Consider the following 18,376-nt stretch of genomic DNA (forward strand, 5'->3'; position numbering starts at 1 on the left):
AATTTAAGTGGAAAAACAAGACTAATGGCCAGTTTTGCACTCTCCGTGGCTTTCAGTGATTGTGAAAAATAGCAGTTTGCTTCTCCATCCTCCTGGCTTTACCGTCTTCTTCATATAACTGAACTGACTTTTACTGATGGCATGTTGTGTCTAATCATTTCTTAATGAAGCAGATGAGTATATCTTATTTTATCCTGCATGAGCTTCTTTTTGTCACTCGTTCTTGTTTCCCTCCACTCTGTTTCTGCTCCAGGCAAAAATTATTTCCAGCTGAGAAGGGCTGGATGCATGTCATTCCAGAGCAATTGTAAATGACCCTACAGATTCGCTACAGATTTCCCCTCAGTGCACACCCCCGTTTCTCACCTAGAATTCATGCAAGAAAGGTCATATGGGGCCAGACCTGAGGGGTGTCTGTCTCCGTACCCCATCCCTACATCAGTGGCCAAGAGCAGATGTCTGTTGAAGAGAATAGGATTGGACAAGTAGGTGATGCTTCTCGTGTGGGTGTTTTAAAGATGTGTGCCAAGTCCCCCTCTGAAGTGTAAGTGATGTGGCAGAAGGACATTAATCATTAAAAAGCAGCTATTAACACAATCACGTTGGGTCTGTGGGATGAATGGACCTTTTTGCATTTTCCTCTCAAACTGTTTTGATGGGAATGTTGATTACAGACAAGGTAAACTTGTTTGTACTTCATTCATTAATAACAAACTATAAGCTGCCCTGCCTCCCCTCCCCACAGGCAAGGCACTTGAGGAGATGCCAGGCAATTAAAGTACTTAAGACAGTAATTACAGTCAAATATACAACAAAAATAAAATCACTGCACATGATTTTTTTTATGCTTGGTTTTGTTCTCTGCATTTATTAAACCACAATTCTTGCCTCACAACTGAACAGGAATCTCTCAACTGGTAATACCGAAGTGTGTGACAAGCTTGCTTTGGTTCAACAGGGTATTTAATAACCTCTTTGACGGTCTTATTGCTGAATTCTTCACAGCTCTGAAACTCCTGCTTTTTAGATGGATGTTGGTATATAAAGCTCCTCAGTCTTGGCACTGATCATTAGGGAGGTTGTACCAACGCTCTCTTGAAACTGTTCCTTTCTTGCTAGTTTTCTTATTGTACAAGGAGTAGCATCCCTCCAGTTACCGTGATGCTTAGGAGGGGAAAACTGAAGTAGGCTGAGGTGTTCAGTTAATAATCCATAGTTGGCTTCAGATATTTAAATATTTAAATTTAGCTGATGCATTTTAAACTTCAGAAATAAGTGTACACAAACTGGACTGGTTGTGAACTTATTTAATGAGTTAGCATCCTGCAGTATAAACTTGTGGGTATGCCAGCTCGACACATTTTTAAGTGAAATTCACAGTAACATCAATATTCCAGATAAAGTACACTTTAAAAAGACAGAAACTTAGCTGTAATGAGATCCAGCTGGTGCGCATAAACCTTTCACATTACATTACATAATTAAGTTGGTAAGTAATGTATGGGGAAAAGTTCTTGTTGCTTATTCTTTTGTGTTGGGAGTTTTACAAGGCTGTATAAATACTCTAAGTATGTAATGGTGGAAATGCAGGATTAAAAAGCAGGAGACGTATGGTAGATGTATGGTAGAAAATGTCATAAATGAAATGTGTAATATTACCCTTTCATTATTTAATATTAAACAACTGAAACTTGACAGTGTTCTGCATGTCACCTGCATTACAATAGCTCTCCTAAGAACAATTTCCAATTGATTGATTTGATAAGTGGGACTAGTTTAAAGGTAGATAGTTTCACGCTGTAGGATATCAGAGCATGGATTCCTTCTGAGTAGTGTTTTGACTGGTCTTTTTATTTGGTAAAATCTACATCGCTGTGGTATTCAAAGCAGGGTACGGGCTCACGGACTTCTTACCATAACTTAACAACCTGTTCTCCTTTTAACAAGCTGTAATTACAGAAACATAAACTACATCTTCATTTATTTTGATGGTAGAGTATGGGAGAGGAATGTGGGAAGGCATTCTTCGTGCCACCATCAATTTAGTTGCCTACCTTGCAGTTGTTTCATAAACATCCTAGAAAGCTCCTGAAAATACCAAATGTGGAATGTGCCAAAATGGTTAAAATGCAAGACATTGTCCTCTGACAGACAAGCCCTGGCAAATCTCTGCTTGATGTTACTGCCCTCAGCTGTCTGCCTCCTTTGCAGAAGGCTTTTGCTCCCTTGCAGAGTCAGCAAAAGGTACCATGTGCCTATGCTTCAGCAGCTGCAGCAAACCTTGGTCAAGGGATAATTAATTTTTGGGTGCTGTCCTCCTCACCAGCAGTTTGAGTTGCCATGTTTAGTCTGCGCATTGGAACACAGAAGGCATGGGCATATGGTCTGTTCTGCCAGCTCTGCAATGAGGGTGGTAGCCTTGGGGAGAGGAGTGGTTAAAAAAGAGCAGTCCTAAATGGCACAGCTATTTGCTGCATGGTGGTGAGTCTGAGCCCTCAGCTGTCCTCATTTAAAGGGAACGGTCAGGCAGGTATCATAATGTATTTAAAGCTTAGGCTGTTGTTCTTGTCTCTGCCCGCTAAATGTTAAAATGACAGTCTAATTTCAAGATGTTGTTACCAATGTAAGTCTATTGACCTTGGGCTGTTCGGGGAGGGCAGGTATTGTGGGGTGATTTCCATAGCAAAGGTATATTACGCTTAGGCTCCCTTCTACAGAAGGGAAACAGAATCTTTAATAGAAATAAACTTTCACTTGCCTGAGATTTATTCAATGAGAGGTGAAAGGAACATTCAGAATGTAAGTGAATAACAAATATCTTTTGGTTTTGTGGGTTTGTAAGTTCCCATAAATCAGTCAGCAAGTTCCTAGTTGTGACAACCACATGTCCTGTGTTCAACGCTGCAGCCACCGCAAAACTCAAGTGAAGAGTGGAATCAACCCATAATAAGAGTGGCAAGCCAAATGAGTGGCGTTAAAAAAACAGGGTGCTGTCTTGCAGATTTCTGACAATTTCTGCAGGCTGTTAGTACTCCGACAGACTCTTTTAAAATCACCTCCCTTTCCCCTATGGGTCCCCACCTTGTCCCTTGCTACTTGGTAAAGCAGCAAGCAAAAATCCATTGTGGGACTTTGCAGGAGGAAGAATGGGCTGAAGACCTTTGAGGGCTTGTTCATCAGGATTTGACTTGGCTCAGTATTTTGTGATCCTTGTTTTTAGGGAAACACGTTAATGAGCATTTCTTGTAAAATGTGGAAAAGGAATGGGTTAAAAGTTGAAGCAGTGATGAGTGATTTTCTGTTTTTCTCTCTCTGCTCTGGGGGGCTGAGGTCCCCGGTGCTCCTGGCAAAGCCAGCACAAGGAGTGGGGCTGCACCGCTGGGTGACTGGTCTGTCCCAGGGTTTCCAGCAAGGGTGAGCCCTGGACACGCAGCCCGGTGCCACCCAAACATCCCAGATTAAAAAAATTAGGATAGGAAGCATTGCTGCCCAGCAGCCTCAGATTGCTTGACAAGGCTGCGCTTCAAGACAGCTTCTTGCTGACTATAGGACTTGTGAAGAGCCGACGGACCTGCCAAAGGGGTGGGAGCAGTGGTTGAAGGTGCTGGCAGTCTGTGAGCACCCAACACCTTGTGTGCTCCTACTGGGTGAAGTGGCCTCACTGGGAGCGAGGTGCGAGCCCCCCTCGGCCTCGGAGCAGCCCATTCCAGTGCTCTGCCGGCCTCTCTCCAAATGCTGGCCTGAACCAGCCCTGCTTGGCCTGAGATCCAGTGGGCTCGCAGTGCAGCAGGAATAAGAGGCACTTTGTTCTCCATTGTAGATACACTGCAATTAAACTCGGTAGTCATGAGGCTAGATTTACTGCTGTGCTCTCGCTGTTTTGCGTTGCACAACAGTACAAACATCCAGAGAGCAAGTGAATTTGATCTGTGTTTCCTAAGGATTGTGAAATTCTCCTTCTGTATAAATTTGCTGGCCGAATTTTAAGCATGATTTATAAAAGGAGCCTTTCCTCTTACAGTAAACATGATTTCCTCTCCTGTAGGATTGTAAGACAAATGTCCTTAGTCTGCAAGGTAACTTTTTCAGCGTTCTATCCTTAACGTGGCTTTGGCTCATCTTCCGTGCTGCACGCTTACTAACTGAAGCTATTTAACTGAGATGCAAAAGAAAAATACTGTTTCTTCAGCATTTGGACCAAATTCTGGCTTATGAGAAATGAGGCAGGCATTTGGTTTGCACTGTTCAGAAGCTTTCTAAAATCCTCTGAAGTGTGCTGTGGTTCTTATTTTTGATTCTTTTCCTCCGTCTGCTGTTAAGTAGACTTTCTTTTGCTAATCTGCTGCCTGAAATACTCTTTGTTCAGGAAAGCAAGTCTCTTTCTGTTGTAATCAGGGCTAGGAATTCAATTCAGCTGCAGGGTCACTCTTGGTGCTGTAGAGTTCACTGACCATGTTTTGCTTCTGGCAGTCCTAGCTTTGGCCCCTTTACACAGATCAATGCCAGGCTAACCCCATTTATTGCTACTACTGAATCAAAACTCTGCTTCTCCTATTTAATTTAGCTCAAAATAGACATAATGCAAACAAGCGTCAGCAGGGCAAAAGAGCCAGAAGAAAGGGAAGAAGAAAAAAATGCACTCAGGTTGTTTGGTTTTTTTTTTTTAAATTAAATATACCAAATGCTGCCAGGCTTCAGATGGGATGAATTAGTTTGCACTGTATTGTTAGGCCCTTTATAAAATCAATCATCATCATTGATTTTCATTTGCACATGAGTATTGGAGTTTATCTGGTTGTCTTCAGTTCCTTTTTTGTGTTTAAAACCATTTCTGATGTAACTGTTACTACTTAAGGTGAGCCATGCATTTAGATTTCTTCTGGGTTTCTTAGTCCCAGATGAATCTCCTGGTTTGCTTCATTGTGTCCCTACTAGGTGAACCTCCATCCTTATTACTAGACGCTTTCCACCAGTTACCACAGCGTCAGCCTCCGAGAAACTTCCGGATTTGCTTCTGGTCAAGTAAAGTTGCTGTCAGCAAGAGTGTATTGTTCTCGGTGAAGCGACTTGGTGCTGACCATTTCATAAGGCTCATTCACCGTGAGATGGGTTAAGAGGTTTTGTTACAGCAAGTGTGTGGCAGGTGAGATTCCTGTGGCTATCAAACCCTGTGGCTGCAATGTAATTTCTTTCTTCTGTATCTGTGGCACACCTCAATATGAGAAAGTGTCAGGATCCTCACGACTTTACTTGCAGTTTAGATGACAAGACCTTCATGGCGTGGTTGGCGTCCAGCCACCTTTCCTGACCAGGGCTGGAGTTACAAATTCCTCTTGCCACACCGCATTCCACACTGCTTGTCAAATATGTGGAATAAGGCGCACACATACCCTCACCTCTTGTCTTCTGGATTGAAGCTCTGTCGTTGTGCAGGGCAGCACAGGTGGAAATCACGGGGTTTTGTGTTTCTATTGAAAAACAAAATGATCTTGCCATGCATCCCTCCACTCCACCCCTTCTGTTCCCAAACTATTCCCATTTGGTTCTTCAACTCCAGAGCGGTATCCAGCAGAAATCACTCAGTCGAGTGTGTCTGTAATGGCATGGAAGATGGCTGCCATGAGACAAATCTGTAATTCAGGAATTGTTGCTGAAGCAAATATCTGCTACCTTCTACTAGATGATCACCATAAGATCCTCAAAACCTTTCCTGTTTGTTTCAAATGCTTTTTTATTTCTGACATTACAAGTCATCTGTTCCTGAAGGCAAGCTTTTTGAGTATTTGACCCAGAGGGGAGACCAAAGCCTGTCATCTTAAATGTTTGTTGTTTTGTGTTGGGGTTTTTTTTTTAATTTCACAACCCTTCTCCCCACTCTTTTAGATTAAATGCTGCCTTCTTCTTCTGTCTGCCCTTTTTCTTGCAGAGCTTTGTGGTTTCAACAGGGGATGCTTCAGTTTCCCATTCCCAATATGTGCTTTGCATCTCTGTTGCTGCCTTCCCTTGCCTCTTTCAGGAATGGTCGTGCTTCAGCCTCTCTGCTTTCCTCCCCTTCCATGCCAGAGAGGGAGCTGATGGTCTCCTGCACTGCTTCTCTGGGCAGGAGACAAGCACCAAGTTAAGACAAGAAGCTCTAAGACCTTCCTGATGTTCTCCTCAAATTTACCTTGTTCCAGATAAAATCCTTTGCAGATGTTATCTTCCCAGACTTTATCTGGAATTGGTTTTAAAGACTCGGGATGTGTCCCTGTGTACGATTGTCCCTTTATCTGCTCCTTTACTTGTCAGTTCCTCCTTTTGTGATGTTTTCTTCCACTTTTCAGGTCTCTACTGGCATGTGGTGGGGTTTTTGCATGTGATTTTTAAAATTACTATGTCATCATAGTGGATAGTTTTCTCTACCTGACATCTTCACCTTCTTATACTTTTGATATTCAAATTCCTCTTTAAAGAGTTGTTTGGTTTTTTTAGATACTTCCAGATCTTGTAGTCTTGATCCTTCTTGAAAGTTGTTTTTTCTCCATTGCAGAAGTCAGGTGTAGTTCAGAGTAGTTAGTTTGGACCTATAGAGGATGTTTCCCCTTATCAGCATGGTCTTACTCATTATTACTACTCAAGATACTCAGTGGGTTTATTTTCTTCTAGCTTTAGTTAGGTGAAGTCTTCTGCCCCTTCCACACCAACTCAACAAAATATTTCAAGTATTATTTTCAATGAGGATAATTTCATATAAAGCTTGCTGCCTCATCAACAGTTAAATTAGCCAAGCCTCTTGGCAAGAGCCCTGTTAAAGAACAGCCTACCGAAAGAGAAATTTCATACCTAAATGCTTATTCCATAGTGGTTGGTCCAGCTGTGGCAAGTGACAGTGTGTGACTTGGGTTGTCTCATTTCTCTGTTTTAAAAATGAAATAACTGTATTTTGTTTAGCTTTCATTTTCTTTGTGAACCTGCCGTTTGTCTTTTTAATTTTGAGCTGTCCCTCGGAATCATCTAATGATGTGACTCTTCTCTGTTGGTTTAGGTGTCATAACACAACTATATATGCTATCAGTTTATCTTAATGCATCTTTATTTTTTGCTTTTCAATTTTACTGAAATGTGTTGTACATTAGAGGTAATAAAAGCCCATAGCTAGAAAAAGTGAGATAGAAGTTTCTTGTTGATTGACAGACGTCGTCTTTTCTGCTCCTTTAAACATTCTTTAGGTCTTTTTGTTGTCCAAGCACTGGTGCTTTGCATGGTAGTAATGAACAGAGAAGCACAAAAGCAGACTTCGAAGCAGGTCATGCCATCCAGAGAAATGTATATTGTATAAGATTTCATCCACTAATTTAAGATTATGTGTGTAGTCTGTTGTGGTGTTGGGTCAAGTAAAAGCCTTCTAGTAAAAAATTAAGAGTTTGCTGAGCTAATTAGCAGAGGTCATTCTGTCTACAACTAGACAGTGGATTGCTGCTTCGTGGGGTTGGTGGTGGCAATGATAGCTTCTGTTAGCATATAAGCACGTGGTTACATATGTTCAGGGTTAATCCATCCTCGTGGGCAGAAAACACTAAAATTAGCTGCCAAATGGATGTTTTTATCATCTGAGGCACAATGACTATTTGGAGATATCCCTACAGGTCTGAAAATAATAATAATAATAATAATAATACTGATAATCACAATTGTATTTCTTAGCCTTGGTTCCTAAAGTGTCTTTTACACAAAATGGAATCTAATGAACCAAATCTAAAATATGCTTTGTTCATGTGCCATACGGTCATCGTCTTGCCAAGCACTCTTCTTGCCTTCCAGAGCAGACTCCTGTGTTCTCCTTTCCTCAAATTCTGCTCTTCACACTAACAGAAAAAAATTGCCATCGACCCCCACAGTTCCTTTTCTCCCTTAATCCCTAAAAGATTTCCCAGCATTTAAGAAAACGTCAGACACCAGAAAAAAGGTAAAACGAACTAAAAAAACCTTCATGTGGTACTGCATTGAAGGAGCCTTTTGAATTTAACCACAGCTGTATTTAGCTTAATTCAGGACTTCAGCCCCTTCGTACCAGCCACCAAAAAGCATACCTACTCCCCTGAGGGATTTAAAGTCCAAAGATGGACACTTTTTAGTACAGGGCGGGGGTAAGGAAGTATCTGGGTCACTGATGGTTTTCGGTTCAGGTCCTGTGCGCCATGTGGATAGCCCATTTCCAGAGCTCTGGGGAGGCCCCCGTCATCGCGTACTGCCTCGTGTGTGTATTTTTAGCAGGAGGCAGTATCCTGTCCCCGCATAGGGAGCACCTGTGTGGTGTTATGCTGCCCGTCCTGAGGTGTTAAGTAACCCATGTGTGTTTTGAAATAGCTAATGATAATGTGATTTTTCTCATGATAGTGTTCAGGCTTTTTTGTTCTCCTGCTTGTTATGAAATCTGTAGGCTGATAATTTTAATGGGACTTACAAGAGGAGAAGACAAAGTCCCAGCCGGCCCTGGAAATGCATGGGAGCATGGTAGAGCCGAGTAAACGCTCCCTATTGCAGTCTGTCTTAACAAGGTCTTCAAAAGAGCCTGTCATTTCAGTAAGTTCAGCTTTTACCCTTTCCCCACGCTGTCCTCCCACTTGGCAGTCTCTGTCCCTCTGGTGGGGTTTCAGTAGATGATGATTTTTGAGAGAGAGGGTTGTTGCTTTGCTAAGTTCAGCTTGGGAGTCCTGCTGAGAGGGAAGGTGGATGGGAGGGAGGAGGAGAACCCAGTTATGTTGCATGGTCTCCTGAAAGTCAGTCCTTTTTGCCCACAGTTGCATTTATACTGGATCAAGGGATGTATAATTTAAGATTACAATTTCACACCTTTCACACCATATTCCTGATTCTGGACCAGCCTGAACTGTAGCTGTCAATTGCAGTTCTGTTTGCATCTTCATCATAAATTAGGTAATTACAAATGTATGGCTTTAAAGCCCCTTTGTGCCTTTTTTCTGCAGTTAGGTTATAGATGAAGCTGTCTATCGGTTTTATTGTCTAGTCTCATAATTACTAAGTGGACACAGTGTCTTCGAAATGATGATTCTGTCTGAGAATATTTTATTATTGGTTGCTGCAAGAAACATCCGGAGAGTGCTTAGAGCTCTTGTGTTTACAGCATTTCAAAGACAGGGTTTTATTGGACCCTTATAATTTGTCCCTTTTTCCTCTTTATGTGGCAGGAAGAGCTAATAGAGGCTTTCTTGTGTCTGTCTTAAGCTTGGTAAGGTAATTCCAGATATAAAATTCTTCAGATAGTCCAAAGGTGGGTTTTTGGTTGTTTGCATGTTCAGTCTGAAGTAGGTAACGTTGTGTTGATATGTCCAAAAACACATCTTCTCTAGATGGGCCAGTATTATCTTCTTCTGCTCCCAGGCAAATTAATAAACCAAATTTTAAAAGTGCAGAGGAAAGCAGGCGGCTGGCTGATTCAAAGGGAGAGGCTATGTTTTTCATCACCACTCTTTCAAAGCCTCTCTGAATCAAAAGAACCATTGGATTGCGAAGGCAAGACCTATGCCACACCAGAAGCTCCCAGTTCAGCAATTTTCCCAGGGTAAAATTATAACTCATGTTTCCTCAGCACAGGCTGTAACTGGCAGCGTTCCTTCTACTTCTAAGGGTGAAATTGCTGGGGGGGGGAACAGACATCTAATGTGCCTCTGGAAGTTTTACAATGGGTGTTAGCCTCCCTTTGTGGAAAGGTAGATGTTCTTCTGGAACATACCCAAGGGCAGGTGCCATTCAAACTGGAGTGTAAATTAACTTCAAATAAGGCAGTACAGGCTTATTTTTGTTCAGTTTGTGAGTCAAATCTAAAGAAGAAAAAACCATTTCTCAAATTCTGACAGTTCATGATGATCTTCCAGTTATCCCACTGAAGTCTGCATTCTTATGGGTCTTTAAAATCTTCAGATAGGACTGCAATTCAAGATGTTAATCTTTATTCATGTATTACTGATAGGATCTTAACTCGCAAACAAAACAGACAGATTTTAGCAATGCTTTTCTTTTTGGTGTTGCTTCTCACCAGAAGATTGTTGGACAAATTGCAAACTCGGTCCAAGAAGAATGTAACTAGTTGGTTTCTTTCCCACTCAAATTTTGACACCATCTTTAAGGATTTGTTTAACTTTGCATTCAAATTGTACCAGCATGGTTCTGGCAAACAGAAGTCCTTTCCTTCTAAACTCAGGAGGGAGTGGTGTTTTTTTCTTGTCCTTTTCTTATGTAAAAACTCTTACAAAATATGTGCGGAGGGCCTCCTAGAAGTGGATAAAAGGCAACAACACTTGAGAGAGAAATCCGACTAAAAATCACCTTGTTAATATATCTCAACCTACAAGATGTCCACCTGGGAACAGCTGGAAGATTGATTCCATTGTTCAGAGCTCCCCGATCCCTTCCCGTGTCTGTTCCTGGTCTGAACCCCAGGTACGTGCATGGGGTAGAGGTGGCTGTTGCACACCTGCCTGCACTGGTGCAGGGGATGAGCTGGGAGATCCCCCATCCCTCACGGAGGCAGCAGGAGCTCTTAGCTGCTCTGTGCTGGACGATTCCCAAGGACTGGGGAAGCTCCCCGAGCAGCTGCTTCTTTTAGGGAGAAGGTATAGACTCTGGATGCAGCCCTGGAGTACGTAGGTACATTTATCTGCAACGGTGCTGGCAGGCCACACGTCTAGCGGCAGGGATGAAGTGGTCCAAGGTATTTGGATCAGTCGCTGGAATGAATGAAGCTTTGTACAGAGGAGAGCTGGTCTGTCACCTCTGTCCCTTGCCAAAAGGTGAAACTCCCTTTGTGTGCTTGCTTTCCTATGAAGTACAGGTAAATTCATGTTGTCTCTGCTACCTGAGGTTTGATAGAGGTAAGAGACAACGAGTGACCTATTTTCCAGGTTTAAAAGAAAGTAAATGAAACTGTCCTCGGGGCAGCAGAAGCAAAGACTTCTGTATCAGCTGTAGTGTTGTAGGCAGGGCTGCCAGACTGCTGAAGGTTCTTCAGATCTGGCAGCCGCTTTCCCAAGGACTGCTCATCTTTTTAATAGGGTTTTGGGGTTTGGTTTTTTGTTGTTTTTTTTTTTAAAGTGTCCACAATGACTGCAGCAGAAGGAGCTATCCTTCCTTCTGGTCACTCCTAAATCAATTTTATTGCTAGTTTGAGTAGAAGCTGGTGCAGAACAGACCAGCTTCTGGTGGAGAAAGTAGCCTGAAATGCCAGGTATCCAGTCCGCTCCTCTCGTAGGATGCCATTAAAGCAGCACAGCAGGTCTGTTGACCTTTGATCTGATGTCCTGCGTTTAAACACTGCGTCCTCCAGCATGGTTAGGGGATGTTTTTGCCTGCTGCATCCTGGGGTAAACACCCTGTGATTATACAGTGTCAGGTGGGCAGTGGTGTGCTGTGCAGTAATTGAGAGCAGCTTTCAAATCCAGTTTTGCTTGTAAACTAAATGGCTGCTTTTACCAAGCGAGGATCGAATCAGCACATCTGAAGACCATAGAAGTCTGTTTCCATTGTGAAACCCAAAGTGGCTAGTGGAAGTGTGTGTGTTTGGGACTAGTGAATCTGGGCTGGACCCCCGAGTTATGTGTAGAATTTTTATTTTTTTTTAATAGTGCAATGGGTTGGAAATACACCAAAGATCCTGCTTGTATTAAGGGCTTAAGTCCGATCCTGTGTTAGCCACATTTACCACTTGCTTTACCAAAGCAGATGGGATGTGTACAGCAAGAAACGGGTAAGCAGTACAGAACAGAGCTTCACTTGCAGGACTTGATTGTATAAATGAAAACATTTGGGCTGGCCTCAGCACTGCTTACCCAAAGAAGCAAGGGGCTGAGTTAATCTCCCATAAAGAGTACAAATTTATAGGGTATCTTGGGGGAGGTATTAAACTTTTGTCTGCAGTTTCAAGGCCTAGGGGAATCTCCAGAGGAAGTTTATAAGGATTTGAGAAGATACGTCCTGTCTCTGTCAACTTGACCTATTCCAGGTTTTGGGCTCACCTTTACTGCTGTAATGGTATAAGCACAGGTCCTCGTTTGACTCCGCCCTTACCCCTAAATCCTTTTTCTCCAGGTAATTAGACATTTTTCTTATGGCCTCAGTGGCCAGTTTCTGAGGAAGGTATGGTTAATGCTGTTCTGCTGAAGTCAGTTGTGCTCTGCAGACTCAGCTACCGGGCACTGGGATTCTCAAAGTGTCTTCAAGCTCTTGTCCCAGGGCATTCTTAACTGTCCTGCATCTCCAGGTAGGCAGCTCTCTCCATCCAGCACAAATACCTTGCTTCCTTCAACCCCTTGCCTTGCATTTGGTTCTCTGCACCTGTGGCATTTGTTCTAGGTCCTGATCAGCTCTGATGAAATCCCAGCAAGGCTCATTTTACCGAGGAAATGCAGCGACGATCTCTCCAGCACTTGCAGTGCTGAGCGGGTGTACAAGCTCAGCAGCGCCAGCATCAAGAAGAGGAGGAGGCTGTGAGTAGCCAACATGCAGGATGTGGAGCAAGGGACCCCCGTCTCTAGGGGCCGGATCGGTGCTCCACCCTGGGGCCAGTGCCTCTGTGGGCCAAGGAGGATGTAGCAGTTAAAATTGTCCTGCAGGTAAGTGCTCCCATCACCACTGCTGTAGCCACTCTAGTGTGACAGGAGGTCCATTACCACCTTTGTAGTCTTGATCTGTGTGTGGACTATTGCAGGATACAGAAGACAGCCTAGCACTGTTCCTGGCACTTCCAGGAAAGGGTTTCAGCCAGGTTTTAGCCAAGGTTCTTTTTCATGATGGCCTATACCTTACAAACTGACTACATGGACCCCTCTGCGTACCTCTGCCTCTCTCAGGCAGCCTTGTGGCACCTGCCTTTCTAAAATACGTTGCTGCATGTGGTTCTGCAAATAGCAGAGTGCTGCAAGCATGGCACTTGTGGTGGGCGTAGTTAGCAGCTGCTTGGGATACTAGTAGGTCTTCTGCTGTGCTTGGCTGCCTCAGCATCTCCAGAACACCTTCCTACTTCTCAAGCTCTCAGTTGTATTTGACTGTCTTGCATAGGATTATTTGTCCTTCTGTCACATATTGACAGGCATTCAGGATTTAAAATGAAGCTTTTCCTCCAGAGGTCTAAAATAATAATTGTAGTACTACTGCTGAGTCTCAGAGGACCTGGTGTCTTGGCTTACTGTGGCACTGCATTGCAGCTGATAGTGTTTTGGGCCTGTTTCTCATATGGCACTCAAACACAATTGTTTTGGAGTTTTCCTTTATAAACATAATTCGTAATGTTTGGAGTCAGTAATCCTAAAGCTTGCAGCTGCAAGGGAAAGAGCAGTCGGATTATATTGATGAAAGGCAAAACATGACAGTGCATCAGCATGTTTTCACTGGCGAAAATGATGTGCTATTTCTTTGTTTTGCAGACCCAGTGGCACCAGCACCGCCATGTCCTCAGAGAGATATTGGCCATCGGTGTATGGGTGAAGAAGCAGAAGAAAGGGCATGGATGTGCTCACATGTAAAGACCTTTTGCCAAAGATCTCAGCAACTTCTTTGTGCTTCTGGGCCCTTCAGAGCAAAGGAGAAGAGAAGGCATCACAAAGGCACGCATGTCTCAAGAGACCAAAATGCAGCTTGCATGCTCCATGTTGTGCACATGGTCATCTTCAACCACCTTGAAGGGCTCTGAGGGGCCAGCACAATGTGGTGTCATCTGTGGATGGAGCATACCACAGCCATAGCCAGAGAATTTGGTGTGAGGATATCACCAGCCCATAGAGCTGCCAGGATTTTCCCCTTCCAGCAGGACGAGCACCTGGGCTTCCTGGACATGTAGCTCTGTACCTCTGCCTGCTTGCTGCACCTTCCAGAAGTGCTGTTTGTACTGTACTGGTGTTGTTTATGTGGAATAAACACTTTCTCCAGCCTCTTTGTTGTGGCGACTGTTTTTGCTGAATTGAAAAAAAGCAGGGGGTACTTGTTTAAGCATTGTGGTGAGACATGATCGTGATTATTTTTTTAATCTTTAATGAAACGTTTGTTTTGAAAAAGTGCATCCTCAAAATGGGGACACTTCTATGGGAGCCAAACCTTAGAGTAGTCCTAATGTTCCTGGTTTGGATGAGGGGCTTGAGCTGGGCTTGCCTGTATCCCGCAAGCACCCCTAAGCATCAGTCTGCTGTTTATTTCAGCCGGGTGCGTAGCTCTCCGTGACACTTGAGTGATTCTGCTTTGTACTGAAGGGAAAGGGATTTGTCTCCAACTTCGGAAGTTTTTTCACTGTTTGGATTCATGCCCCATCTAGTGGGATGTATGTGGTCAGAGGAGACCTCTCTGCTGGAGGTGGCTGATGAGGGTGTGCTAACTGATGTTGCTAGCTGTTCCTGGGCACCAAGGTTTTGTGAGAAGAAACATCTCCCTCATGGCTTTCTGTTGTGAAAAAAAGATAATGAATACAGAGAGATTTTATGCTTTAGAGTGAACAACTGCATGATTATTGTTTCTAATGTCTCAACTAGGTAAGACAAGCTTGTCCTCACCTCCCCCAAAAAAGTCCAGGAGAGTGTGAAATATGTAACTTTGAGTTTCTCAGCAGTAATAATTGCTTGGACAGTGACAGGGAGCACCTGGTTTGTTTGGAATTTGATACAAAGGGTAGAGCTACAGCATACTGAGTAGCGCATATGTATCTCTCTCTATATATATACTCCTGCTTGAGCTGGACTGGCTGGCAGGGAAGATGTTGGCTATAATAACCCTAGCCAGCAATGTCTTGACCTGCAACCTAAAATGATCCTCACAGTCCAGTGAATCAAATAGATGTTTTGTACTTGAACATTGGTCCTCCTGTGAGCAAGATCGGGTTGTCTTGTAGTGACGTGGTTTTGTCAGGGTTTCTGGCTTAAGAAGGGAACTGGAATGACTTTACTCAAGACCACAGGGCTTGCCTAGAGCAGAAAACGAGAAGCAGGTTCAGATATACTGGGAAGACCTAGGCCTATAAGCTGCCTGTTGTTGAAAGGTTCCTTCAAATAGCAGCAGCAAAGTGGAGGAGCCCCAAACTTCTCCAACAGAGCTGTGTTTCTGTGTGCTGAACGAAAACTGAAGTTTTATGTGACCTAAATGCCTTGAACTTGCCTAGAGCACAGATGCTAGCACTTTAGAGTATGTAATCTCAGTAATGCATTCATTCTGATTGGAACTCAGAACTCATGGAGTTTTTTAGAAGTTATTGGGGGAAAAAAAAGTATCATTGAATACTAATAATGGTATTTTTTTTACAGAGTATTTGAATTATTTTGGTGCACAGGAACTGTTGTAAAACCTGGGATTTCCTGTTCCTATTTAATTTTTTGTAGGGTAAATATTAAAAAGTTTGAGAAGAAAAGGTACCGAGTGAAAAATGGGCTGTTGACAGAGTAGGAAGGTCACTGCCAATCCAGCCTGTGCTTTGTATCCCACTTGTGAATAAAGTTGGTGCAGTTCCTGAGGCAGACAGCCACCTCTGTGATCTCCTGCGTGGGAACAGCCATGGCTGAGCTATAAACTCTGGGTGCAAGTCTCACCTGCCTGACACCAAGCACACCATGCTTTTGGAGAGCTTTTTGATTCTTCTTGTTGTCAGCTGTTCTAGATAGCTTGCTGGATCCCATTGAGTTTGGTTTCTATGACTCCTTTCTTTCCTCCAATTGTTTTGAAGGAATTATATTTGTAATCACTTCAGGTAGTAGAAGCTTAATATACCAGCAGTGCCTTGTTCTGACCACGTTTTACCTAAGCTTGTTCACCTCCATGTTTGCAATAATCCAACACAAGCCGTGTATTTCTGCAGAGAGGCTATTTGCCCCCGTGTTGTTCTTTCCATAGCTGAACCAACAGAGTGATTTAACTAACGCAGTGATTTAACTCTGATCTGTTAAATGTCTGAGTGGTCTTAATGCCATACGCACTGGATGGTGATCTGTGCTGTGGCTGCGCTAGTGGGTTGTGACACATAAAAGAAACTGGGTTTTTTAAGTACCTGGTTCTCTGAATCCTATTTCTGCTTTAATTTCTCTGGGGCAACTGCAGTAGAAATACCATTGCCTAATTTTAAAGTGGTCTCTAAAACAGTAGTGAATTGGTTTAATCCGGGGAAATGTGCTTTGTGAGCTAAGGCTGGAGCAAGGTTAGCATTACTGTATTTAATATCTAAACATGGAGCAGATGGGCATCGTTCCTTAAGGCACAATAAATACAGGTAACTTGAAGGGGAAATGTTGAAAAAGAGGAAGGTGAAATAAGATAGCAAAAGGTTCTGTTAGAAAGTGTTTATTTCCTGGGAGTTTTAGTAGGTAAACTGTGTAAATGGCAGCTTGGTTACACCTCGTTTTTGGAAACTGGTTCCCTTTTCTTACGTTTGTTGGGGGGTTTTGTGTTTTGTTTTTTTTTTCCCCTTGTAAAATGCCCACAGTCCTTTGACCTGTCTCCCATCCTGGCAGTGATGTTTATACTACACATTCTTCTACCGTTTCATGCAGCCGGCACTATCAGAGCTATGCTGAATGAGGTCCCAGCCTAACTACAATATTAACCCTGCAAATCTGTTCATTTTCTCCTGAGCAGCCCCAGGCAGAGTATACAGGAGAATGTGTCCAATTGAAAAACTATTACAGACTCGGTGGTGCTGCAGTGTGCTAAATTGCAACAGGGCTGTGTTTTTCTGCCAGAGAGGATCTGGCTAGGGGAGGAGGTGGTGTCTGTCTCATACTAGTTGCAGATTTTTTTGTTTCAGTCTCAGCCTTCTTTGATGATTTCCCCCCCCCTCCCAAGTGTTTGTCTGCTTTTAAGCACTGAAATGTGTTGCCTTCCTCACACCTGCTGCTGTCCTCCTGCTGATCGTCCAATGCATTTTTTCCCACCCCTTTGGTTTGCGTCACTCCTTGCATTCTTACTTCCACCTTTCCAGATACAGTTTTTAATTTTTTCTTCATTATTTTACTAAATTTCATACTGCAGATCAGTAGCATCTTGGGTGGTGGTTGTACCACATAGCATTTATAGCAGACATTAGTTTTGCATAGCGTGTGTACCTTATTTCGTCTGGACTTGTCTTCATTGTGCTGCAGGCACCTCCTCAAGCAATTGTAGTGATTAAGCGTGGTATTTCTGCAGATTTATATTAACTTCTGCTTAAAAAGAAAACGAAGTAACCCAACCCTCCCCACCCCCAACGTCTAAACTAGATGTTTTTCTTCATCCTCTTCATTTTTATCAGGATTTGACCTAAACTTGCTTTTGTGTATGAAGGAAAATTAGTTAAGTACCTTGTGGTTTATAGATGCCTTTTGTTACATGTTACTTGGATTTATTGTGCAACATTGGCCCGTAAATCATTTCAGTTAGACGTTTACCTGGCTTGTGTTGCCTTTAAGGTTTGAGTCTTTTAACAGCCGTGAAAAATGGAGAAATTATGCTTTTGGCAGCGGAGGACTTTGCTGGTCCGAATACCCGGTAACATTGTTTCACGGCCATGCTGTGCTTCTGTAAGGTTTTCTGCCTGGCTCTGTGGAGGTGTTTACAAGGAATCCATTACCTTTTGCAGCTGAAAGACGTGTCGAAAGAACAAAGAGAGTTTCGTGATGAAGTGTATCTGACTTCTGGCTGCTTTGCTTACCTTTTAAATGTAAAAACTGGTAATTTGCAAGGGCTTTTAGTTCTCAGGGCATCCCTGTAAGATTCCACCCCGTGTGGAGCTTTCCTTCAGTCGAAAGCGGGGTTGTCTCAAAACCGCTCTGAAATGCATTTCTATTTTAATCCCCCACTTTGAATGCAGCCTGCCTTACTGGCTCCAGCGGATCGCCCTGCCCTGCCCCACCCACCGCGCGCGCAGGCTGCGTCTGCTGCTCGCTGGCGTTACATCTCTCCCTTTGTGACTAAAAGTTGGTTTCATCAGCAAAGCATCGGCTCCCGCTCTGCTCTCCGAGCTCGCCTGCCTGGGGAAGTCGCTCAGACCTGCAGCCTATGCGGGGCACGCGGGGGCATCTGTCGCCATACGTATAACTTTTAAATGGAAAATGTCTTTCTCAAAGGCTGTCGATGTCCAGTGGTCTGCAGTCCATGAGCAGTTGACTAGTCCAGGTGTTTCTGCTTCTGTTTCCGTGCTATGTGAATTGGGAATTCGAGAGAAGAGTGTGCAGGATGGAGGAGTTGAGGGTTTGTATTTCTGTTCTGGCTGTACGGCAGTGATGGAGGGCTTGGGAAGGAACAGAAAGTCTACCCGGGGCCGTCTTAACTAAGGAAAACAGGAACTGTTCTTGAGCTTTCTGTCTGCAGCTCTTTCTGTCAGAGCCTTTATCAGCTCTTAAATTCAAGAATGACCTTTTTGTTTGGTATGGATTGT

At 43.4% G+C, this 18,376-nt stretch overlaps 1 protein-coding gene across 8 annotated transcripts in view; it reads left to right on the top strand.

Moving 5' to 3' along the window:
- The window catches only part of KCTD1 (potassium channel tetramerization domain containing 1), a 133,911-nt gene that overhangs the window by 49,202 nt on the left and 66,333 nt on the right, over positions 1–18,376 (top strand). Inside the window, exon 1 of one of the 8 annotated variants that reach the window (XM_080382015.1) lies at positions 12,497–18,189. The exons of the other annotated variants lie outside the window; for them this stretch is intronic. Coding sequence (XP_080238141.1) covers positions 18,175–18,189 — 15 coding nt within the window. The 5' untranslated portion in view covers positions 12,497–18,174. Of the gene's footprint in view, positions 1–12,496; positions 18,190–18,376 lie in introns of those variants that run through there. 8 annotated transcript variants of the gene reach the window in all.

Source organism: Falco punctatus (assembly GCF_963210335.1).
Source record: "Falco punctatus genome assembly, chromosome: 3".
NCBI classification, from domain to species: Eukaryota; Metazoa; Chordata; class Aves; order Falconiformes; family Falconidae; genus Falco; species Falco punctatus.